General features: G+C 42.9%; 1 protein-coding gene and 1 non-coding gene across 4 annotated transcripts in view; both read right to left on the reverse strand.

Moving 5' to 3' along the window:
• kcnd3 (potassium voltage-gated channel, Shal-related subfamily, member 3) overlaps nt 1-24,709 on the reverse strand; it is a 329,540-nt gene that overhangs the window by 3,559 nt on the left and 301,272 nt on the right. Inside the window, exons 4-6 of one of the 3 annotated variants that reach the window (XM_048612096.1) lie at nt 21,850-21,948; nt 15,023-15,082; nt 6,072-6,322 (exon numbers count right to left, since the gene is read on the reverse strand). In XM_048612096.1, the coding sequence (XP_048468053.1) occupies nt 6,072-6,322; nt 15,023-15,082; nt 21,850-21,948 (410 nt within the window). The remainder of the gene's footprint in view (nt 1-6,071; nt 6,323-15,022; nt 15,083-21,849; nt 21,949-24,709) is intronic. The other 2 variants (XM_048612098.1, XM_048612097.1) reach the window with 2 other exon arrangements.
• On the reverse strand, nt 19,481-19,636 carry LOC125486110. Its single transcript, XR_007264794.1, has one exon. It is a non-coding gene; the product is annotated as a U1 spliceosomal RNA (small nuclear RNA).

Here is a 24,709-nt window from a genome sequence, read left to right on the forward strand (position 1 = left end):
AAATAGGGAGAGAGGGGGAGGCAGATGGAAGATGGATAAAGGAGCAGATAGGTGGAGAGGAGACAGACAGGTCAAGGAGGTGGGGATGGAGCCAGTAAAGGTGAGTGTAGGGGGTGAGTTAGGATGGGGATTGGTCAGTCCAGGGAAGATGGACAGGTCAAGGAGGTGGGGATGAGGCTGGTAGGTAGGAGGTGGGGGTGGGGCTTCAGGTGGGAGGAATGGATAGGCTGGAGAAAGGACGGACAGACTAGGGAGGTGGGGATGAGCTGGGCTGGTTTTGGGATGCAGTCGGGGGCGGGGAGATTTTGAAGCTTGTGAAGTTCCCCTCATCCTCACGTACTACCCCACCAACTTCCGGATCCAACGCATCATCCTCTGGCAATTCTGCCATCTGCAATCCGACCCCACCACCAAAGACATTTTTCCCTTCCCACCCTTATCCGGAGGGACCACTCTCTCTGTGACTCCCTCGTCCACTCCACACTCCCCTCCAGCCCCATGACCCCTGGCACTTTTCCCTGCAACAGCAGGAAGTGCTACACCTGCCCCTACACCATACCCCCTCACCCCCATCCCAGGCCCTAAGAAAACCTTCCACATCAAGCAGATGTTCACCTGCACATCTGCTAATGTGGTATACTGTATCTACTGTTCCCAATGTGGCCTCTTCTATATCGAGGAAACCAAGCGGAGGCTTGGAGACCGCTTTGCGGAACACCTCCGCTTGGTTCGCAAGAAACGACTGCACCTCCCAGTCTCGAACCACTCCAACTCCCCCTCCCACTCCTTGGACAACATGTCCATCCTGGGCCTCCTCCAGTGCCACAATGATGCCACCCAAAGGTTGCAGGAACAGCACCTCATATTTTGCTTGGGATCCCTGCAGCCCAATGGTATCAATATGGACTTCACAAGCTTCAAAATCTCCCTGCCCCCGACCGCATCCCAAAACCAGCCTCCCTAACCTGTCTGTCCTTTCTCCCACCTATCCATTCCTCCCACCTCAAGCCCCACCCCCACATCCTACCTACCAGCCTCATCCCCGCCTCCTTGACCTGTCCATCTTCCCTGGATCGACCTATCCCCACCTCCTTGACCTGTCTGTCTCCTCTCCACCTATCTGCTCCTTTATCCATCTTCCATCTGCCTCCCCCTCTCTCCCTATTTATTTCAAAATCCCCTTCCCTTCCCCCATTTCTGAAGAAGGGTCCAGACCTGAAACATCAGCTTTCCTGCTCCTTTGATGCTGCTTGGCCTGCTGTGTTCATCCAGCTCTACACCTTGTTATCTCAGATTCTCCAGCATCGGCAGTTCCTACTATCTCTATGTAAATGCAAATCCTTTTTCAACAAGTGTAGCCCAGTTCTCTGTTAGTTTTGTTAATTGCTCAACATGGACAGTGCAGAATCTGCCATCCATTCTCGATCTCGGTCACTCTTGTTAGCTGCTGGTTTAACACGTTTCAATGTGTTTCGTATTTTGTTTTCCAGGGTCTAAGGTCTTGGATATATCTGCATTAAGCTTTCTCTGCCCTGGTTCTGCCCACTTGTAAAGTCCCAGTTGCTTCTTCAGACACTTGAACACAACAGAACTCAAGAAGCATCGCACTTGTCCAGCTTCCCCAGCCAACATTTTAAACATCGGTCCCTCCAACACTGGCGCACAGTGGCATGCCTGAGTACTGTTCATAGGATTCGATGTATCAAGGCTGTTACAACTCAACCTTCACTGAAGGGAGAAGCCATATGTCTAAGGGAACATCTTCAGGCTCCCATAGGACTGGTGCAAATAAAAACAAAATACTGCAGATGCTGGAAATCTGAAATATAAATAGTAAGTGCTGGAGAAACTCGGTAGGTCTGGAAGCGTCTGTGGAGAGAGAAACTGAGCTAATGTTTGGGTCTGATAGTACTCTCGGCCCGGTTCTAATATGGTTAACAGTTATATCAGACTCGAAACGTTAACTCGGTTTTTTTCTCTCCACACATGCTGCCAGACCTGCTGAGCTTCTCCAGCACTTTCTGTGTTTATCCCCCAGGAATCATACGCTATCATGATTTGGGCACACATTCCTTCATTATCACTGGATCGGACTTTAAGGACTATCTATCCAACAGTACTATGGGTGCATCTAAAGCCTCTCTGCTCCTATGATGCTGCTTGGCCTGCTGTGTTCATCCAGCCCTGCACCTTGTTGTAGTAGATAATTGAGGTTGATTTAAAGCAGGAGGTTTAAAATGAGGGCACTAACAGTGAAAAATGGATGAACTTTCAGCATCTTCAACATAGGATCAGGAAAAGGCCACTCAGCCTCTCAAGCTTATTCTGCCAGTCAATTCATCATTGAGTTATACAATAACTCCACCTTCATCCCTTGGATGTGTAAGCCAATTCCAATTTAAAAAAATAGCAAATCCAAAGGAAATATTTATTTCATGGAATCCCTACAGTGTGGAAACAGGCCCTATGGCCTAACAAGTCCACACTGACCCTCAGAGCATCCCACCCAGAACACTATGGGCAATTTAGCATAGCCAATCCACCTAGCCTGCACATTTTTGGACTGTGGGAGGAAACCCATGCAGACACAGGGAGAATGTGTAAACTCCACACAGACAGTACTTGAGGGTGGAATTGAACCCAGGTCCCTGGTGCTATGAGGCAGCAGTGCTAACCACTGAACCACCATACCACCCCTAAGTTAAGAGCATATTCCTAAGTTAAGAGCATACAATTAAGTGATTAGTGAATCAAACAGATTTTTTTGAAACTACTGATGATCAGCTAAAAAAAAAAACCCGAAAGAGCTGCGGATGCTGTAAATCAGGAACAAAAACAAAGTTGCTGGAAAAGCTCAGTAGGTCTGGCAGCATCTGTGAAGGAAAAAACAGAGTTAACGTTTCGGATCTGTTGACCCTTCCTCAGAACTTTAAGTTACCGGACACGAAACGTTAACTCTGTTTTTTCCTTCACAGATACTGCCAGACCCATTGATGATAAGCTAATGGCTGCCATCACTAAGATTAATTTTCAATTGCAGATTAATTAAAATCAAATTCCACCAGCTGCCGTAGTAGGACTTGAACCCCATATTCTTGGAGCATTATTCACCAAAGATCCTCAGAAAGTACTTTCCAAACCCATGATCACCTCCATCTAGAAGGACAAGGACAGCAGATACAAGTGAACACCACCACATGCCAGTTCCCCTCCAAGACACTCCCCATCCCGACTTGGAAAATATCACCATCCTTTCACTGTTGTTGGGTCAGATTCCTGGAATTCTCTCCCTAGTGGCAGTGGGTCAATTCACAGCATGTTGACTGTAATGGTTCAAGAAGGCAGTTCACCACCACCTTCTCAAGGACAACTAGGGACAGGCAATAATTACCAGCCAGCCAGTGATGCCCACATCCCAAGATGAATATAATATTAGGCTGGGCTGCTGGTTTACAGGCAGCTCCCCTGCACTTGGAAGTTTAATTGCAATCATTGAGGTGATTCTGGCATCTTTGGGCTATAACCTGGTGTTGTGTGATACTTGAAGTGTGGACATTACTCAGCATTAGTTAACGTTTCGGGTCCGGTGACCCTTCCTCAGGACCCGGAACGTTAACTCTGTTTTCTCCTTCACAGATGCTGCCAGACCTGATGAGCTTTTCCAGCAACTTTGTTTTTGTTCCTGATTTACAGCATCCGCAGTTCTTTTGGTTTTTATTACTCAGCATTAGAAGCTTAAAGTCCTTGGTGTGATCTTTGAGTTGATATGTTTGTCCAATCCTTCAATTAATCTCACAAGGGAATGGACTAATTTCTATTCATGGCATCTTCAGACCTTCAGATGGTCACTCAGGATTTTTACGTTTTAACAATTAAAGGGTAACTAGTGCCAGACAATATCAAGACTATTGGTAATTATTTCATGCAAAACACCAGCTCAGGAATAGTTTCCAATGTACATTGAACAACCTGGTATTTATCAATATTGTATGCCTTACCTTCAATAATAAATTAGGCAGTAGCTACTCAGAGCTCCAAATGTTTTGAAAAATACATGAACTTTTCCGTTATACCAAAAGTTGCAAAGTTGGATTCAATGGATAGGTTTTAGATCAACATGTCATTTGTACATTAATATCACTGCTTCTGCTTTAAAGCAATGTTTCCAATGAGTCATAAACTGCAGACACTCAGTTAAGCTGAGCAACGTATGCTCATCCAGTACCATATTCTTTATATTTGTTGGGCGAAAAAATGGCTGATGGTAAAACTGCCATAGAAAGGTGAGACACACAACTGTGGGCCATTATTGTAACCTGTTGTGTGCGACCCCTGATCGCATCCATATGGAGGATCAAGCCAGGGCAGCTCATAGTACCTGCAGCAATGGAGGAGACCATTCTGCCCATCTGCCTATACTGGCTCTTTGACAGAGCTATCCACTTAGGCCCACACTTTAAGGCCCTTTGAATGTTCCCTTTCATAGTATTGATCCAAGTCCTCTTTGTAAGTGATAATTGAATCAACCTTTCAGCCAGTGCATTCTAGATCACAGCAACACAGGTGGCTCAGTGGTTAGCACTGCTGCCTCACAGCACCAGGGGCCCGGGTTTGATTCCACCCTCGGGTGACTGTGTATAGTTTGCATGTTCTCCCTGTGTCTGCATGGGTTTCCTATGGGTGCTCTGGTTTCTTCCCACAGTCCAAAGATGTGCAGGTTAGGTGGATTGACAATGCTAAATTCCCCATAGTGTTCAGGGATGCACAGGCTGGGTGGGTTAGCCATGGGGAATGCAGAGATAGGGTAGGGGGGTGAATGGGATGCTCTTCGGAGGCTCAGTGTAAACTTGATGGGCCGAATAGTCTGCTTCCACACTGTCAAAAAAACTTTTCACCTCCCTCCTGCTCCTTTTCTCATGTGGACATAGAGATGTTTGTGAACATAAGTCAAAGTGGCAAAAATAGTTGGGAGAGGGGTTAATAAATTATTCAGTATCCTACACTTTAATAATGTGAGCATAGAGTACAAGAACAACAAGAGAACCTCGAAGAAAGATTTGAAAGAAGCATTCAAAATCATGATGGCTTCAGGACAGAGCAGATAGGGAGAAACTGTTCCTATTGGTGGAAGGATTGAGAACCAGATGGAGCAGATTTAAGGGAATTAGCAAAAGAAGCAACATTGACAGGACCAAAAATGTTTTCACATGGTGAGTGTTTGAGATCTGGAATGCACTGCCTAAATTCCTGGAGTTTAGAAGAATGAGTGAGGATCTCGAAGAAACCCAAAAATTTCTAACAGGACTAGATAGGTTAAACACAGGAAGGATGTTCCTGGGGAGTCAAGAACCAGGAGTCACTGTTTAAGGATGTTGGGAAAGGCATTTAAACCTGAGATAAGGAGAAATTTCTTTGCCTAGAGAGTGGGGACCCTGTGGAATTTTCTGCCACAGAAAGCGGTTGAGGCCAAACATTGAATATTTTTAAGAAGGAGTTCAATATACCTCTTAGGGCTAAAGGGATCAGTAGGTATGGGAAAGAAAGCAGGACCAGGACACTGAGTTGGATGATCAGCCATGATCATATTTGAATGGCAGAGCAGGCCTGAAGGGCCAAATAGCCTACCTTTGTTCCTTTTTTAAAAGTTTTTAAAAGGAGTATGGTAGAGGTAGGTTTAATCAAGGTGTTCAAGAGGGAATTGGGTTATTATTTGAAAAGGACGAACGTGCAGGATAACAGGGAGAAGATGGGGGAGTGACATCCAGGTGAACTCTTCAATGGAGAGCTAGCACACACATGATGGCCTGACTGGCCTCCTTCTGAGCCGTAACAATGCTTTGACTATGTCTGCTTTTGCTGCCACATCCCAAAATTTAATTAAGAGGTGCCTGAAGATGAAAGCATCTGTAGAACTCAGCACATTTACTGACAAAAAAAAATTGCCATTATTGCTCTGTCTATTCCCCCCTCCATCTCAAACCCAATGCTAAATTCCTCAACAAAGCCCAGCTGCCCCTGAAGCAGATCCATGGGGCTGTTGCCGTTGATTAGCTTGAGCCCTGTGGTATTACCTGGTGTTGAAGGACGCCTGCTCCCCACTCTGGATATGAATGGTGCTAAGTTCCTGCATGCTTCTCAGGTGAGCGGCTGACACGCTGGAGTTGGGAAGATGAGTGGACTTCTTGTTACTGCGGCGGGAGCAGCAGGTACTGGTTGTCCCAGACTCTGAGGACAGAGATGGGCTGTGGGTGGATGGGCAATTCTGCATCGAACCTTCCAGGCAGTTCTGTTCATAAACCGGTTCATCAAGCAACTCGTGGTTCTGATAAAATGCGAGAGGAGGTTAAATGTTTTAAACTGTGGAGGTGCTCATTGAAAAACGAAGTACATCAACTTTGACAGGGAGTAAGAAACTACATCTGCTCCGGGTCTGAGTTAGTAATTCTGATACTCACACGCAAAGGTGAATTTGGTTTTATTTGTGTATGAATAGTTGGTGTTTGCTGTGATTGGGTTTATTAGTGTTGCTTATTGGAATTCTTCCTATTTCAATCAGACTTGAATGCCCCAATTAGATGTTGAATAAATGAATGGCCAAAGCTTAGCTTCAAATTTCTATTACACAATGCTTACATTTACATAGTACCTTTGTTGTATATAAGTGTGAAAGGGTCAATGCTGAGGAGGACCATAAGTATGGTGAGACCATAATGAGACCATAAAGACTTCAGGGCAAAACAACTCAGAATCTCGCAAGAGTGAAAACTAACATCTAAACACGCTCAAGTCTATGTAATAATATCTTCTCAATATAACCTGTAACTTGTTACGAACACGCAATCAACTACACTTTGTTTGCTACAGGCGACTCTCCTAGTTAGACCAGGAAACAGCATCCATCTACTGCACTAGACCAATCATTTCCTACGCTGGCAGAGAATGGTGGCAGCGACATCATCGTCTGCAGCACCTCATACAGCGTAAAGTGAAAGTCACCATCGTCTGCTGTCTTATTAGAGAAACCAAGAGAGAATTGCAGGTGAGGTTAACTTGAGGGCATCACACTTCAGACTCAGAAAGTGGGGCCTTTCAGTCCATTGGCTTAATCAACACTTATATAGAGTGTAGTGAGCTGACACCCTCATAAAATGTCTGCCACAAGCTCAGTAAGTTCCAAAGCACTTTACCACCAATGGTATTTACCAGACTGATTCCTGGGATGGTGGGACTGATGTATGAGAAGAGCTTGAATTGGTCAGGATTATATTTGCTGGAAGTTAGAAGAATAAGGGATGGAGGTATGGGTGTTGGTGAGATCTCATAGAAACCTGTACAATTTCAACTGAACTGAATAGGGTAGATGCAGGAAGGATGTTCCCAATGGTGGGGGGTCTGGAACCGGTTGTCATTGTGTGAGGATACAAGGTAAACCATTTAGGACTAAGATGAATAGAAATATCTTCACCCTGAGAATGGTGAACCTGTGGAATTCTCTGCTGCAGAAAGCTTCTGAGGCCAAACCATTGTATGATTTCATGATTTGAAGTGTTGGATTACAGACTTGGGGCAAAGGAAATGGGGCAAAAGCGGGAACAGGCTGTTGAGTTGGATGATCCACCATGATCATAATGAATGGGGGAAGCAGGCTTGAAGGGCTGAATGGTCTACACCTGCTCCTATTTTCTATATTTCTATGTTTCAATATAGTTTGTCACTGTTGTAGTGGAGAATACATGACAATCAATTTGAGGAAAGCAAGCGCCCACCAACAGCGATGACCTGGTATGTTCATCATCTGTTTCAGGGCAATTAGTTGAGGGTTAAATATTGTCAGTGTCAGTCGATACTCAATTAAAAACTGTTTCATTGGATGTCTGTGAATGTTTATTTGGGACTGAACTGAGACAAACACATAGAACTGAAATGAATTCCATCTCATCCAGGCTGGATTTGAACCCAGAGATAGTAGGAACTGCCGATGCTGGAGAATCTGAGATAACGAGGTGTAGAGTTGGATGAACACAGCAGGCCAGGCAGCATCAGAGGAGCAGGAAAGCTGACGTTTCGGGTCTAGGCCCAGGTGCTTGGAGCAAAAAGAGGGCTCAAGCTCCACCTGCTCCAAAAGTGTGAAATAACATCTGTTTTTTAAAAAAATAAGGTTTTAATTAAGCTGTTACAGTGGTGTTATTGCACATCTCTAGAGTAGGTGAAACTTGAACTCAGGCCTTCTAGCTCAGAGGTAGGGACAGTGCCAGCACACAACAAGAGGCCCTAAACAACATTGCTGAACAGACTGATTAAAACTGTCAAACAAATGTCATCCCCATTGCCAATTGTGTTTTTTACCCCCTAAATTTAAAAGGGCAACTATTGTGAAAACAAAATGTTTTAATAGAAGCAAACAACAAGCAGGTGTTGTTACTTTGTGGCAATGACCCAGAATGAGTGATCTGGTGATCCAGGCTACGGGTTCAAATCCCATTATAGTATCTGGTGGAATTCATATTCAATTGAAAAAATCTGGAATTTAAAACTAAGCTCAACAATGGTGACTATCATCGATTGTTGTAAAAACACATTTGCTTCACTACTGCCTTTTAGGGAAAGAAAATTGCCTTCTTAACCTGATCTGACCTACACATAACTCCAGACCCAGAGTGCTGTGGTTGATGTTCAACTTCCTACTGAAGTGACTGGGCAAGCCACTCAGTTCAAGGGCAGTTAGGGATGGGCAACAAATACTATTCTCACCCCATGAAAGAACAAATGAAACAATTCTCCCACCCAGGCCTGAGATGGTGCTTTATGATTTCACCTGGTTTCTCTTGCTCCTTCTCTGATTAATCTATGAAGTTTTGCACTTCACATATTTATCCTATTGTCTTTTGAAAATCTTTGATGAATCTGCTTCCACCGCAACATCCTCCAAATCATATCAGTTACCTTTGATCTCTTTTCCCTGGTTCCTGACATTCTGCTTCTAAAAACTGTTTTCCCCCTTTTGTAGAAACAGGAATGATGGATTCCAATATGATCAAAGAGAAAAGCAGAAAAAAAACTCAGCTGCTCATGTAGCATCTGTGGTGAAAAACAGTGAATAACTCATCTCCTGACTCCCCAAAGCCTGTCCACCATCTACAAGGCACAAGTCAGGAGTGTGATGGAATACTCCCCACTTGCCTGGATGGGTGCAGCCCCAACAACACTCAAGAAGCTTGACACCCTCTAGGTCAAAGCAGCCCACTTGATTGGCACCACATCCACAAACATCCACTCCCTCCACCACTGACACCCATTAACAGCAGTGTGTACTATCTACAAGATACACTTCAGAAATTCATCAAATATTCTTAGAAAGCACCTTCCAAAACCACAACCATTTCCATCTAGAAGGACAAGAACTGCAAATACATGGGAACACCACTCCCTGCAAGTTCCCCTTCAAGTCACTTACCATCCTGAGTTGGAAATATATCGTAGTTCCTTCAGTGTTGCCGGGTCAAAATCCTGGAATTCCCTGCCTAATGGCATTGTGGGTCAACCCACAGCAGATGGAACGCAGTGGTTCAAGAAGGCAGATCACCACCACTTTCTCCAGGGCAACTAGGGACAGGCAATAAATGTTGGCCCATCTTGTGAGTGAATTTATAAAAGAAGTGTTCATGGTACAGGTCGATGATCTGACCTGAGCTCTTGTGAGGACCCCTTGACCTGAAATGTTAACTCTCTCCTCAGGTGCTGCCAAATTTTGTTGAGTATGAATGGATTTGTTTGCTCTTATTTCAACTTTCCGCAGTATTTTTCTTTGGCATTGAAGAACCCATCCTTGTGAGTGTCCCTTTAAATCAAAAACTATTTCGGGCACTTTGCTAGCTACAGAACACAGGATCCATTTAATTCATCCTGCACTTGAATCTGAATAAAGGATATACATATCTGGAAATAGAACAGTTACTTTGGTGAAGTCAAAAAATTCCCGTGATAGTTAGATTGAAAGCTATTTTCTCACCAATGTCATACTTTATGTGACCCACTATTGCACTGTGCCTGTCTTTGGAATGATTGATGCTGCTGGTAAGTTCCTCTCTCAGCTTTGCACAGAAATGATTTTCTGATGAAGGGTCTAGGCCCGAAACGTCAGCCTTTCTGCTCCTATGATGCTGCTTGGCCTGCTGTGTTCATCCAGCTCTGCACCTTGTTGTCTCGGATTCTCCAGCATCTGCAGTTCCTACTATCACATGTTCTCAGGTAATTTGGTAATAAAAGCTAGTAACATGAAGGAGATGGAGGATTGAGGGAGAAGAGCTTTGGCATTGCCTATGGGGCAGCTGGAAAGGAGTAAGAGGGATAGTACATCGTGGATGGGAATGGAATGGATTGGGATGGGATGGAATGGAGGATGTTGCATAAGGTGGTCTCGAAAGGATGAGCTATCAGATGGTGGGGTGGGGCTGGAGTGGACTGAGATGAGTTGGGGAGGGAAAACATGGGATGCTGTGTGTGATCAGATGTAATATGTTGGCATGGGTTAGCCTGGGGAGGGAGGGAATAAGATGGAATGGGCTGTTCGGGATTGCCTGTGTTAGGGTGAGGTGTGCTGGAATAGATTGGCATGCATGCAGTGGTGTAGGATTGGGTTGCATTTTATTATTATCATTGGGGCCCTATGCCCAGAGTAGGAAAAATAACAAAGAGCACCAAAAATGTTGGCAACTATTAATCAACTTAATCAATGGAAATGGTGAAACGAAGGATTTTCAATTATTATTGGAGGATTCCTCATGTTTTTACATGAAATAGAAACACTAGAAAGTTCCTGCTTCCTACAAGGGAATTCACAGAATCATTTCTAGCAGAGGGTTACAAATATTTTTTTACTTCATGAGATGTGGGTGTCACTGACAAGGCCAGTATTTATTGCCCATCCCTAACTTCCCTTGAATGGAGTGGCTTGATAGGCTTTTTTAACAACACTGTTAAGAACTACCACATTACTTTGTGTCTGAAATCACTTGTTGGCCAAACCATGAGATGTTGGAACAGAAGTAGAGTCATTTGACCCTATTGAGCTTGCTCCACCAATCAATGAGATCACGGCAGATCTGATAATCCCCAGTTTGAATTTCCAGCCTTTTCCCCTTACCTCTTGGTTGTCTCCCTGGTAACACCATAAAACACAACAGAGGGAGGCCATTCAGCCCTTTGAGTCTGCTCTGCTATGATAAGATTGGCAAGTTTGCTTCCCTGAAGGACATTATTGAACCAGATGGTTTTTCTTAATAATGATAGTTTCATAGTCGCTTTTACAGAATAGCTTTCAATTCCAAATTTATTTATTGAATTTAAACTACACCAGAGGTCATGGTGGGATTTGAATCCTTATTCGTAGAATATTAGCCTACGCCTAGTGAATTACCACTTCACCCCCATCTCCCCAAACATAGCCGTGTGGAAAATTACTAAAGCAAAGAGAATGGTTTCTAGGTCCGAGCAGATATGTTTCTGGAGAAAGTGGGATTGTGGAACAAGAGGCTTCAAAGACAGCACATTCGGATCTGTCAATAAACTAGAAGGTTGTTGGGTTGACTGTCAAATATTAAGTTAAATATGTCTAAATTTCTACCAGACAGATTATTGCATGTATTATCCATTCTCTGAAAACCTTGTTAATATCTATGGTATTATGAGCATTCGTTCTCCAGTTTACACAGTTTGTAATAATTCAGGACATACACCTTTATGGTGTTTCAAAGCAATTGGCAAAATCAAGGGGAGAAATTGGGAGAAGCCTAAAAAGATAGTTGAAGCGGATTTAAGTTCAACTCAAAAGAGGATTTTGATGAATATTTGAAGAGGAGAAATTTGCATCGTTGTGGGGAAAATGTGTTGGACGTTGGGAATTAGTGGATGGCTCTTTCTGAGAGCTGGCATGGGCCAGTGACCTCTTTCAGTGCTGTATGATTCTATGTGATATACAGGAATTTTGTATTGTAGATCTATGTAGGTATTCGCTTGCATATAAATATCCATTCACATTTTATGTATTGTGTGTTTGCATGTGTATATGTGTATGCAGGCTTCTGTAATTGTGTGTATGCCCATATAAGTGAGTGGACAGTTTTAATGCTTATTTATTACTGTCACTGGAAAGTTCAACAAAATCTGCATTTTGCTGCACAGCATTTGACGTGCAAAAAAAGTCACTAGACTGGTACCAGGAATGATGAACTTCATTTCCATTGAGAAATTACAAAAGGTGAGCTGTTCTTTGTGAAAAAAAATTAGACAGAGGTTTGTCAGAATTTTTCAAAGCAAGACTGTTTCCTTTGGTAACCAGGTCGATAACCAGAAGACACAGGGTTAAGGTAATTAGCAAAGGAAACATGAGGAATTTTCTGAAGAAGAGTGTTCTGAAGAAGAATCAGACTGGCCTTTTCTCTTTATTCATTCACAGGATGAGGGCATTGCTGGCTAGGCAGCAATTACTGCCCATCCCTAATTGCCCAGAGGGCAGTTAAGAGTCAACCACATTGCTGTGGGTCTGGAGTCACATGTAGGCCAGACCAGGTAAGGATGGTAGTTTCCTTCCCTAAAGGTCATTAGTGAATCAGATGGTTTTTTTTCCCAACAATTGACAATGGACTCATAGTCATCATTAGACTCTTAATTCCAGATACGTATTGAATTCAAATTCCACCATCTGCCGTGGCAGGATTTGAATGTGGGTCTCCAGAGCATTATCTGCGTCGCTGGATTAACAGTCCAGTGATAATACCACTAGGCCACCGCCTTCCCTTAACACGTTAATACTTGACACGTTAACTCTGGTTTTCTCTCTCCACAGACCTGTTTCTCCAGCATTGTCTGTGTTAGTTGAGGATTTTTGTTTGAGTGTGTTGTTAGGCATTGCCTGAAAGGATGGTGAAAGAAGAGCTAATAGCAGCTTTCAAAAGGGAATTGGAAAACAAATATTTAAAGGGAAACAAAATACAGGACAACAGTGAAAGAGCAAGGGGAAATGAGATTGATTGAGTCTTGCCAAAAAACTGTTGAAGTTTTTCATCTAGCACTCATCAGGTCATCCACATGTAAAGTGAAACAACGTTTTGTTCCAACCACTATTCCATCCACCACCTTCATTGCTGGTGAAGTGTACAAGATGCACTGCAACAACTCACCAAGGTTCCTTCAAGAGCACCTTCTAAATCTATAATCTTTACCAGCTAGAAGGACAAGGGCAGAAGATGCAGGGGAACACCACCCCCTGCAGGTTCCCCTAAAAAATCACACACTGTCCTGACTTGAAACATGTATTTGCTGTTCCTTCACTGTTGCTGGATCAAAATCCTAGAATTCCATTCCTAACAGCTTCATGGATGTCATAGAATCCCTATAGTGTGGAAGCAGGCCATTTGGCCCATTGAGTCCACACCAACCCTCCAAACAGCACCCCACCCCATTCCTGTAACCCTGCATTTCCCATGGTTGATCTATCTAGTCTGCACCTCCCTGGATACAATGGGCAATTTCCCATGACCAATCCACCTGACCTGCACACCTGTGGATCACAGGAGGAAGCCTGCACACCCAAAGGAAATGCCCATACACACGGGGAGAATATGAAAACTCCACACAGACAATCACCGAAGGCTAGAATGGAACCTGGGTCCCTGGTTCTATAAGGCAGCAGTGCTAACCACTGAACTGCCATGCCTTCTTTACACCAGACGCCCTTATACCCAAGTATTATCATCTAATATGGTCAGGAAGAATTCCTGAGATTTAATGGAATGAGAGGATAGGTGATAGATATATTAATTAAGAATTTGCTGGGTTTAAGTTGGTTGTATAAATACAGGGAGCTAATATTCAGTGGGATTCGAGCTTTATGGAGCATGGCCAATTGAAATAAAACTCCCATAAAAGTGTGGACTTGAATTCTGCTTAAATACAGTTAATACATGGAGTATAACACACGGACTGCAGCTGTTAAAGAAGGCAGATCACCACCACTTTCTCAAAGGCAAATAAAGGATTGGCAATAAATGCTGGCCTTGCTGATGATGCCCTTGCGTCAGCAATGAACAAAAGGAGGACAGCTGAACTCATAGCATGTTCCAGATCATTCACTCGTTGCAAAAATATGGCAAATGTTGATTTGTGTCAATAAGGAATTTGTTTTCTATTCATAGTAAAACAGTGAATTACTGATAAAGCCTTGGGTCTCCATTCTCTGAAAAAAATAAAGACATTTTATACAGAGACAAAACATTACGCTCTTTCATTGTTCATTAAAGTATGACATTTTTCAGCAGAAATATATGACTGCTTGTCAGATGTATTGAAAGCTCTGTTCTTGCTCATCTCTATTGTTATCAAACTACAGTCTTCTGCTTTCTCGCTCTCTCTCTCTGTTAGTTTGCTAAAGTGTTTGGGTACAGTTCCACAGGCATCAGCTCCCATATAATCTTCTGAGATCTCTGCGCTCTTCCAATCCTGATTTCTTGTAAACCTCTAATTTTAATAATTTCACAATTTGCAGATGTGACTTGCACTGCCAAGTTCTGGAATCCCATCCCTAAACCTGCCTGTCTCTCTTTCTTGTCTCTGTAAGCTGCTCCATAAAACCCAACACTTCAATCATCCATCTTATAAACTCCTAACATGGCTCAATCTTTTTTTGAACACCTGCCCTTATGAAGTGCTGGGGGACATGCTATAATGGTAAAGGTGTATGCAAATGCAATTTGTTGTTTTTATATAGGGTAGAGTGTACCACTACACGATTTCTCATATTAATACCAATTATTTTAAATGAGGTAATGAAGGCACAGTGAGCTGAGTGCCTCAACAGATTGATTTCTCCAGAATTTGATAACACACCAGTGCAGTAACCAAAATCACAGAGATCAAAATGAAAGGAAGTGATCATATTACATGAATGTTCATGAAGCTAGTCTGATAGGGAGATGACATTTGAATTCTTGCACTTTGCTGTAACTGAGAAAAGGAAAAGACTTACTTTGGTTGAAGCAGACGTTCGGATAGATAGAAGGGGATCATCCAGCAGGTAAGACAGTCCCTGCAGGACCAACAGAAGACAAAATAAAAACAGTTATGAACTTCAAGTATTGATCTTAATGTTGTAGCAATGGAGATTGGAGTTGGTACAGGTTATCATAATATTCTTTAATTCTAACCTCAATCTCAATTGCTGTCTGTACTAATCTATCCAGATACAGGTTCCATAATATTGTCCTTGAAATAAATGCTATGACTTTAAGTCATAGGTTTGGATTTTGTGCTTAAGTTGTCTTTGTGGTGTGACTTGTTTTCCTTGGCTTCATTCGTGTCAGTCCAGTAAATAGGATGAGCTGCCAATTCTCAAAGAGAAGAAACTAGCAAATAACAATCAGGTTTGAGTATTCACTTTTTAAACTTTTACAGAGAGTGAAATAAAGATTGACATGTGTGTGGGACTAAGGCAAATGACAAAATATCTTTTAAAAATACTTTTAAAATAATAATGGACTAGACAGATTTGGCACTCTATTAACATAAAATCAATTTCTTTGGGCCAAGAGAGGTTGTTTGTAAGTAATTATGACCTGGAACCAATGTTCCCTCTAAGCTGCTGGGAATATTGCTGCACTGCAATCAGAGTGTGCTGCACTGAGAGGAAGCTGGGCACAACCCTCATCTCCTTAACAGTGTACACATGTACAATTGTCTGTAATTTCTAAGGACCATGCAATGCAACACCAAGATGTGTACATCAATTAGAAGGAACATTGTGTACTACATCATTAAACTACAGAGATGCATAATCTTTTCAAGGATAACAAAGTGTAGAGCTGGAGGAACACAGCAAGCCAGGCAGCATCAGAGGAACAGGAGAGCTGACGTTTTGAGCCGGGACCCTTCTTCAGAAATGTTTTCAAAAGTTTTTTTTAGAAAGTGCAAATGGAAATTGAGAGTTCATGTTAATTCAGTGATTTCATATTAATTCCTCACATCTGAGGGCTACATAAAAGATCTTGCAGAGGAGCGGGGTCACTGATAGCAACATCTGGATTTCTGTAATTAATACCACATGTATGATTGTCAGATGTTGCTTCCTGTTTTACTGTATAATAACAGTGAATACTAATAATTCCACAGTCATAGCAACTCAAAATACAGCCAGTGCCTTCATTACAAGGGCAGGAGTGCAAACAGTTTAGTGCTTGTAGCTCTGACAATTGCAGGCTGCAATATATGTTCAGTAATTGTTCACACTTGTCATGTGTAAATTACTTTATACTAAATTACACGTAAGTGGGAAGGTCCCTGAAAAATGAAGAGAGGTATTTGCAAGTGTAGTAGGATATTGCCACATTTAATAGTCTTGGGACAGTTAAAAGGGTTGAATAGGTAAATTGCCCAATGATTTTAGTGAACAAATTGTGGGGACTGTGTAGAACAATAAGAATATAAAGCGTGATAAGCATTAATGGACACCATTAACATGTTGAGCTATTCTCGGTGGCTCTTGTTTTCAATTTATGCTGTGCACAAATTTTATTAAAACTAAACTAGAACATAAAATGAATTAGCAGACACTTAGCCAGAGATAGCAACCACCCTTGAGAATGCTGAATCCATTTTGTTTGGCAACCTATCTCATCCTATTATAGAAGATGGACTTCGATAGTTTATAAGTGAGAATTACATTATGCAGACTACACCTACAACTGAACAGAGCAGAAGTCACAGTGCTGTACAATTTAATACCTTGCTGTTGAATTTTTCCTAATCCTGTCCTCACTTCTTGATTAGTCTTGACTCAGGAGCCAACTCCAATTTTCAACACCTTACTCAAAAAAGGCTCATTTACTTGTGACTGAAAGACCCCACAGCCCAGCTCAATGTTGCTCTGTTCCATTCTGCACACAGGCACACAAATGCACATCGATACACACATGGCGATAAGCACAAGCATGTATTTCTGCAAATGCATGTGATGAGAATATATTCCTATAGCTCTACACAGTCCCCACTATTGGCTCGCTAAAAAGTATTGGACAATTTATCTGTTCAACACTTTTGACTGCCCCAAGACTATTAGATATGACAATATCCCACTGTACTTGCAAATACCTCTCTTCATAATTCAAGGACCTTCCGTTTTAGGTCTAATTGGGTATAAAAGTTAATTGCACCACAGAAATTCACATGGAAACATCTATACACATGCACACACGCGTCTGCATAGGGACACATACTCTTTCAGCTGTGATGTTGTCAGGACCAGCAACTCATTTTCTCTCCAAGACTGTCGTAATATTTTTTTAATCAACCTGTTCAGAGATGTTATTACAAATCTGAGGAGCATGCGGGGCTTAAACCCAGCTCTCCTGGCTAAGAGGTAGGGACACAACTACTGCACCACGACAGTCCCCTCAAACCTTTGATATTCACTTCCACTTAACACTTACGTGTGTCCACAAACACACACATGTGCCCACACTTTTGCACACATTCTATACCTGGTGTGTGATGCTGTTGGGTTATTTTCTTTCCTAATACTAATCCATTAGTTCCTGCACCAGCTGAGGTTACTGTGAAGGTTTCACATTCCCAACATCGTCCTGTGCCTGAAGCATGATGACTCTCGAGATAAACTTACCATCAGTCTCTGTGTCTCTAATGAAAACGTACCCCTATTGTCATCTGTGGGGGTCTTGTAGTCAACCCTGCCAGCCCTAGCACCTCACTTAACAAGATTAACCAACAGCGCAGCATGGGACCTTCCCACCTTCATGGCTCAAGTAGAAGACAGGAGAGATGTTGGAGGGAGATTATTTTAGTGAAATTTAACATGAGAGATGTAATGAAACAATTAAAAGATCTGGAGTCTGGAGTTCCTATAAAAACCAAAAGAGCTGCGGATACTGTAAATCAGGAACAAAAACAAAGTTGCTGGAAAAGCTCAGCAGGTCTGGCAGCATCTGAGAAGGAGAAAACAGAGTTAACGTTTTGGGTCCGGTGAGGAAGGGTCACTGGACCCGAACCATTAACTCTGTTTTCTCCTTCACAGATGCTGCCAGACCTGCCGAGCTTTTCCAGCAACTTCTGTTTTCGTTCAGGAGTTCCTATAATGCCCCCCTCCCCCAGCTGCTAACACTCACTTTGAGGAATTTCGCTTGTAGGCTTACAGTTTAAAAATTGTTCATGATTAATATTTTTTCGGTTGTCTATTAAGCTGAAGAAAGCAGAGTAAACAACATCAACATGAAAGTTTATTGCCAAAGGTTTGAAAATCTCTGTTTGTAAATGAAGCCACTTGAAATGACAGTATACGGAATTGAATGAACAGAGGGTTGTGATGAGTTTGAAAAGGATTTGTTCTCCCTGTGCTTTCTCCTTTTCACCATTTGAATGTTACATCTCACCACAGCCTGACACTGCAGAATATTTACACAACCCAGAAGGGGTTCAGCATTGTTAATGTGTTAAATACATTAATTTGTAGGACCTAATCTATCGGCAGCACATTTGGAGGTGTTAATCTCTACAGCTGGTCATCAATAGAAGGGATTTTTAAATCTTTGATTCACATTGATGGGACTGGAATTAACACAATTCCACAGAGGAGACACAATCTAAACATTTTCCAAGGGAATAGTGAGCCTGATCGAGTCTGTCCACTACTCTTACAGTTCTGTTTGAACCTCAGCTTTGATAGCACCTTTTCCAGTGTCTGAGGCTTTGGAGCATTGCATTTGCTTTGAGCATCTGTTTTAAAGAAAATGGCATCAACTCTTCTCAGGGTACACCAAGTTCCTACAAAGTCCCTCTCGAACCCACACACCATCCTGACTTGGAAATCTATCGTCATTCATTTGGGTCAAAATCTTGGAACTCCCATCCTATCAACATTGTGGGTCTATCAATCCCACAATGAACTGCAGTGGTTCAAGAAGGCAGCTCACCACCGCAGTGAGTGTAATGAGGTCAGCCAAGTGGATCTCATAAAAAATGAGTTCCCTGATTTGTGTTGTAAATCTGGTCCTATGAGGGAGTCCTGGCTGACAGATAAGAACAGGAGCGTCAGACATCCTGCTCACTCTGAGAGCTGGCTCTGAGGGAGCCGGATCAGTGTCAAGGACTCTCCATGTGTAAATAAAGGATCACTTGGTGACAGGATACTGGTCTCTGTGGAGTTATTTCAACCACCACCTCCTCCAGCACAATAAGGAATGGCCAACAAATGCTGGCCTAGCCAGTGACGCCCACATTTCTGTGAATTAAAAAAAAAGAAATAGGAAAAACCAATGTCTGAAATTCTGAACCAGTCAGAAATGTATCCCTAATGAATCATTTGGACTTTGATCGTAAAGTCATAGAGTTATACAGCACGGAAACAGACCCTTCAGTCCAACACATCTGTACTGACCAGACATTCCAGCCTGACCCAGTCCCATTTGCCGGTATTTTTATAGAACACACAGTCTCCGAGTACCACCAATATTGCAGTCGAGTATTCCGCATCTGGGGATATTGCAGGCATCAGCCCACCCGAAGTGCAATGGGATAGCTTTGTTCTGGGAGAATGGCCTTTTGGATCACAGTCTCTACCCTGCCAGGTCAGCATATTTCTGTTCACTGTTTTTGAATAAAGGTTATTTAACCTGCTTTGTGCAGAATTAATCAATTTGGCTGGATTGGGTGTTTGCCATGCACAGTTCTTGTCTGGAAAGAGGATAAACTGGGAATTAAATTGGATTTGTACAGTATGCAATGAGCTAGGCCTATTGATATTTATCCTCTCGAAGAAATACTTTTGAATCACTTGTCTCACCTTGATCCATATCACTGTTTTACTTCAACCACTTCTCTAACCTATCCTTAAACTTCCTTGTGATCTCTGCTTCAATCACTAACTCAGTGACTCATTTCACCACAAACCCTACATTTCTCCTGCTTTCTGCCCCGAATCCCTTTTGTTTAACTTTATATCTGCTCCCTCTTGGTGGCAGTAACAGTTTGAACCTGGGGTTTCTGTTCTCTGCCTTGGTGGATCTTCTGATCTGGTGTTTCTCATCGGAAAACAGCCTGACAGGGTGGGGACAGGTTTGGACTTCACTGTGATGCCCCACGTGTTCAATAGCCAGTCAGTACCACTGCTACTTGTGACGCAAATGATATCTTTTCTGTATCTAGCCCGAAGCTTGGGATTGAGTCCCAAATTGGGTGAAGAGGAAATGTAGTCATGGTCATAGCATGGTCAAACAGGTAGGTTATTGATATCTAAACCCAAAGCACCCAGGGTGGGCAGTGACAGTGGGAGAGTGTGCTCAGTCTGAATGGAGGAGGAGTTGCAGTGGAATAGCCATCCCATGTTAAAAGACTCCACATGCGAGCTCTTCCATAGAGTTAGCTTTTTGTCCTCAGACATAGTAAGAACTGCCGATGCTGGAGTCAGAGATAACACAGTGTGGAGCTGGAGGAACACAGCGGTCCAGGCAGCATCAGAGGAGCAGGTAAACTGATGTTTCGGGTCGGGACCCTTCTTCAGAAATAGGGGAGGGGGAAGGGAGCTCCGAAATAAATAGAGAGAGGAGGGGTGGGGCTGGGGAAAGTAGGTGGGATTGTGATTGGTGAGTGCAGGTAGGCAGTGGTGGGGATTGGTCAGTGAAGTGGGAGGAGCGGATAGGTGGGAGAGAAGATGGACAGGTTGTGTCAGGGCAAGGGGGCAGGGATGAGAGGCAGGGTTGGTCATGGGATGAGGGCGGGGGGTGGGGAGATTTTGAAACTGGTAAAGTCCAATCCCCACCACTGCCTACCTGCACCCACTTATCACCATCCCATCCACCTTCCCCAGCTCCATCCCTCCTTTCTCTATTTATTTCAGAGCTCCCTTCCCTCTCCCCCATTTCTGAAGAAGTGTCCTGACCCGAAACATCTGCTTTCCTGCTCCTCTGAGGCTGCCTGGCCTTCTGTGTTCCTCCAGCTCCACACTGTGTTAACTTTGTGTCCTCCTAGCTTTGAGGGACTACCAGAGAGTTGGTTTCTTGATGGAGGCACGGGAAGGGATGTAGTATCTGTGGGTTTAGAGCCCAGCAGGAGCCAACACCTTCAGAGGAGGGGGATAGAACTTATTAGCTTGGCCACCTCCTATGTCTCTCTAAAATCCTTTAGCCCAGAGTATTTCCTGGAAAACTGGACATGGGTTTGGACTTATTTAAATAAAGCGTAAAAAGTAAGGAGAAGATGCGACCCAGATCCATTTGCTGATAACAAATTCATCCTGGGTTTTGTGACAGGTTTGTTCAATTCTGTACGGATTGAGAGTGGGAATGGATTGTCAGATAGATTTTGATGGAGGAGTTGCAAAATTCCCAGAAATTGCCAGGATGTAAGAGACCTCCAGCTCCCTCACCAAACCTGCTTCTCCTTGCTAGGCTCTCAAACCAGATGTTAAATAACAAGCAAAGAGGACAGAAAAAGTAACCACTTAGGCTAAAGCTGGGAGGTGGGCTCCTAATTCAGTCAGATGCCAGACTGAGAGACTTTGAACATTAAAGTAATGGTTGAACCTTTTCCAAATCTTAAAGTGGCTGTGCTGAGTGAGGTTGAAGATTGCATATCACCTGCCTGTGTGGTAGACAGACAAGAACGCAGGTTTTGTGTTTTAGACTTTATTTTCCATGGACATGACTCCAGGGAACATTCAGAAGCAATGTTGACAGGTTGGAATGCTAAACAAGAGTCTATACATTTTTTTACTGGAGTCTCAAAGGCAAACTTCTACAGCATGTGTTCAGCTGCACCTGCACAAGGGAGTTAAAGGGTCTGTTGACTTACAGTTGTTCTCTCTAAGCAATGGAGCAGATGGTGATGCTGTCTAGCCACAGCTGAGCCAGGTTTGTTCAGAGATTGCTGCTGTTCCTTATCACTCGAGTCCTGGAATGACAGTAACATAAAGAATCAGTTTGTACTACATTTGAAATCAATGCTATTGTTTACAGAAAGAGGCCACTCAGTCCCACTGAACGCGTGTTATCCCTCTCCAAGAGCAATCGAACCAGTTCCCCTCCACAGCTCTTTCCCGGAAACCTGACCACCTCCCTTTGTCCTCAAGCGTTGATCCAATTCCTTTCAGAAAGACAAAATAAAGAACTGTGGATGCTGGAGTTCTCAAACAAAAACAGAAATTGCTGGTGAAACTCAGCAGGTCTGACTGCATGCTGAGAGAGAACACAGTATTAATGTTTCAAGTTTGGAGTTCTAATGCAGAGCCACTGGACTCGAAACATTAACCTTTTCTCCCCACAGACGTTGCCAGACCTTTTGAGGTTCGCTGGCAATTTCTGTTTTTGTTTTCTTTTCTAAAAGCCCTGATTGAATTTACCTCCATGACAGTCTCGGGTAGTGAATCGTAGATCTGAAGCATATGCAGCACAAAATAAATAAGGTTCTCCCCATGTCATCTTTGGTTCTTCCGCCATTCACTTTTAAACCAATGTCCTCTGATTCTTGTCCCTTGCACTAAGGGAGCAATTTCTTTCTATCTTCCCTGTCCAGACCACTCATGATTTTCAATACCTCTGTAAAATTTCCTCTCTGATGTGGAGGTGCTGGTGTTGGATCAGGGTGGACAAGGTCAGAAATCACATCACATCAGGTTATAGTCAACAGTTTTATTTGAAATCACAAGCTTTCTGAGCATTGCTCCTTTGTCACTTCATCTGACAAAGGACCAGCCCTACAAAAGCATGTCATTTCAAATCAATCTGTTAGGCTATAACCTGATGTCATATGACTTTTGAAATCTCCTCTCAACCTTCTCTTCTTCCAGGAAAATATAAGAACATAAGAACCAGGAGCAGGAGTAGGCCATCCGGCCCCTCGAGCCTGCCCCACTATTCAATAAGATCATAGCTGATCTTTTCATGGACACAGCTCCACTTACCCGCCTGCTCACCATAACCCTTAATTCCTTTACTGCTCAAAAATCTATCTATCTTTGTTTTAAAAACAGTCAATAAGACAGACTCAATTGCTTCACTATAGGAAGGGAATTCCACAGATTCACAACCTTTTGGGTGAAGAGGCTCCTCCTCAATTTAGTCCTAAATCTGCTAACCCTTATTTTGATGCTATGCCCCCTAGTTCTAGTTTCACCTAGTAGTGGAAACAACCTTCTTGCTTCTCTCTTATCTATTCCCTTCATAATTTTAATACAGTCCGACTTCTCCAAACTTTCCAAGTAACTGAAGTCCCCCATTCTTATGCTCGTGATTTCAAATAAACCTGTTGGACTATAACCTGGTGTCATGTGACTTCAGATCTTGTCCACCCCAGTCCAACACCAGCATCTCCACGTGAGAAAAGAAATTTGACAGAGGTATTCAAAATCATGAGGGGTCTAAATAAGGTAGTTAGAAATAGAAACATTTTCTTTAAGGTGGAAGGAGATTGACTATTGTTAGGCTCTGGAATCAATAACTATCCAGAGTAGTTGGGAATGTGAAATTCAAAACATAAACAGAGCAGCCATGATCTTATTGACTGGCAGGGAAGGCTGAAGGGACCGAATGGCCTACTTATGGGGTGGTCCTGGTGTGTAGTTGGGATGGGCTTCATTGGTTAGCTCAGTTGGCAGATAAGTAGCGTATGGTATAGAATAAAGACAACAACATGGGTTCAATTCCTGTGGTATCTTATGGAGTCCCTGACTCTTTACCCAATGGAGTGGTTACCCTTAAGCTACACATAACAATTGGAGGAAAGGAGCAGCCAAAGTTTTGGGTATAAGAAGGGACGTTGACCGTTCCTTTCCTCCAGACGCTGCCTGGCCTGCTGTGTTCTTCCAGCCTCCTGTTTGTCTACCTTCAATTCCAGCATCTGCAGTTTCCTCATCTCTACATATAACAATTGGTTCTTTCTCGTAGATACGGGTGTTAATGATACTTTGTGGACCAAATCTCCTTACTGTACCATCAGGTCATTAATGGTGTATGAGGGATAATGTACGTTGTAAAAGGCATTGAAATATTCAATCACCTATTTTAATCAATGGTGGAGTGAATTGAAGGGCTGAATGGCCTACATCTGTTCCTAATTATTACACTCATATTCTTCTCAGGGTCTAGTTGTCAATATTTTTCCCGGTTGATAATTGTCTGTCCCACCGTGTACCCTGTCCGGCATGGTATAGATTCAGCGTTCCTTTACTACCCAAAGCAGTCTTTATTTACATATAAACCTGACCATTCTTTATATCTAAACCTGGTCAGGAATTTTACAAAGCTATTTGCCTGGAGAAGGTGTCACTTTGCAGCTTAGTTTATGTGGTACCTCTCCACTTGCCTTGAAGTCAAGAGGTCAAGGGTTTAAGCCACATTCTGGGTATCGAGCCCTTAATTTATATTGAGAGATGTGGGCAACGTCAGGCTATTGGAACGAGAGGTATGGGGTATTTCAAAAAGTCATAGTGAGTGATTTTACAGCGATAATTAATGGGTTTATCTGAAGGTGATGATGGGGCTGTATTCAAGTGTTACTTTGAATAGTGTGAAACAGATTGTGAGATGTTAGTTTGAGGGAAGTAGGAGATATCAGCCAGAACTGGTGAGGAGTTTAGGGCATATCAAACTGTATTAAAGTGAACGGGCAGTGTTGCACTGAGGGGAAGAGGTTATGGGCTTATCTGCAATCAGTA

The sequence above is a fragment of the Rhincodon typus genome, chromosome 25 (assembly GCF_021869965.1).
Source record: "Rhincodon typus isolate 14 chromosome 25, sRhiTyp1.1, whole genome shotgun sequence".
NCBI lineage: Eukaryota > Metazoa > Chordata > Chondrichthyes > Orectolobiformes > Rhincodontidae > Rhincodon > Rhincodon typus.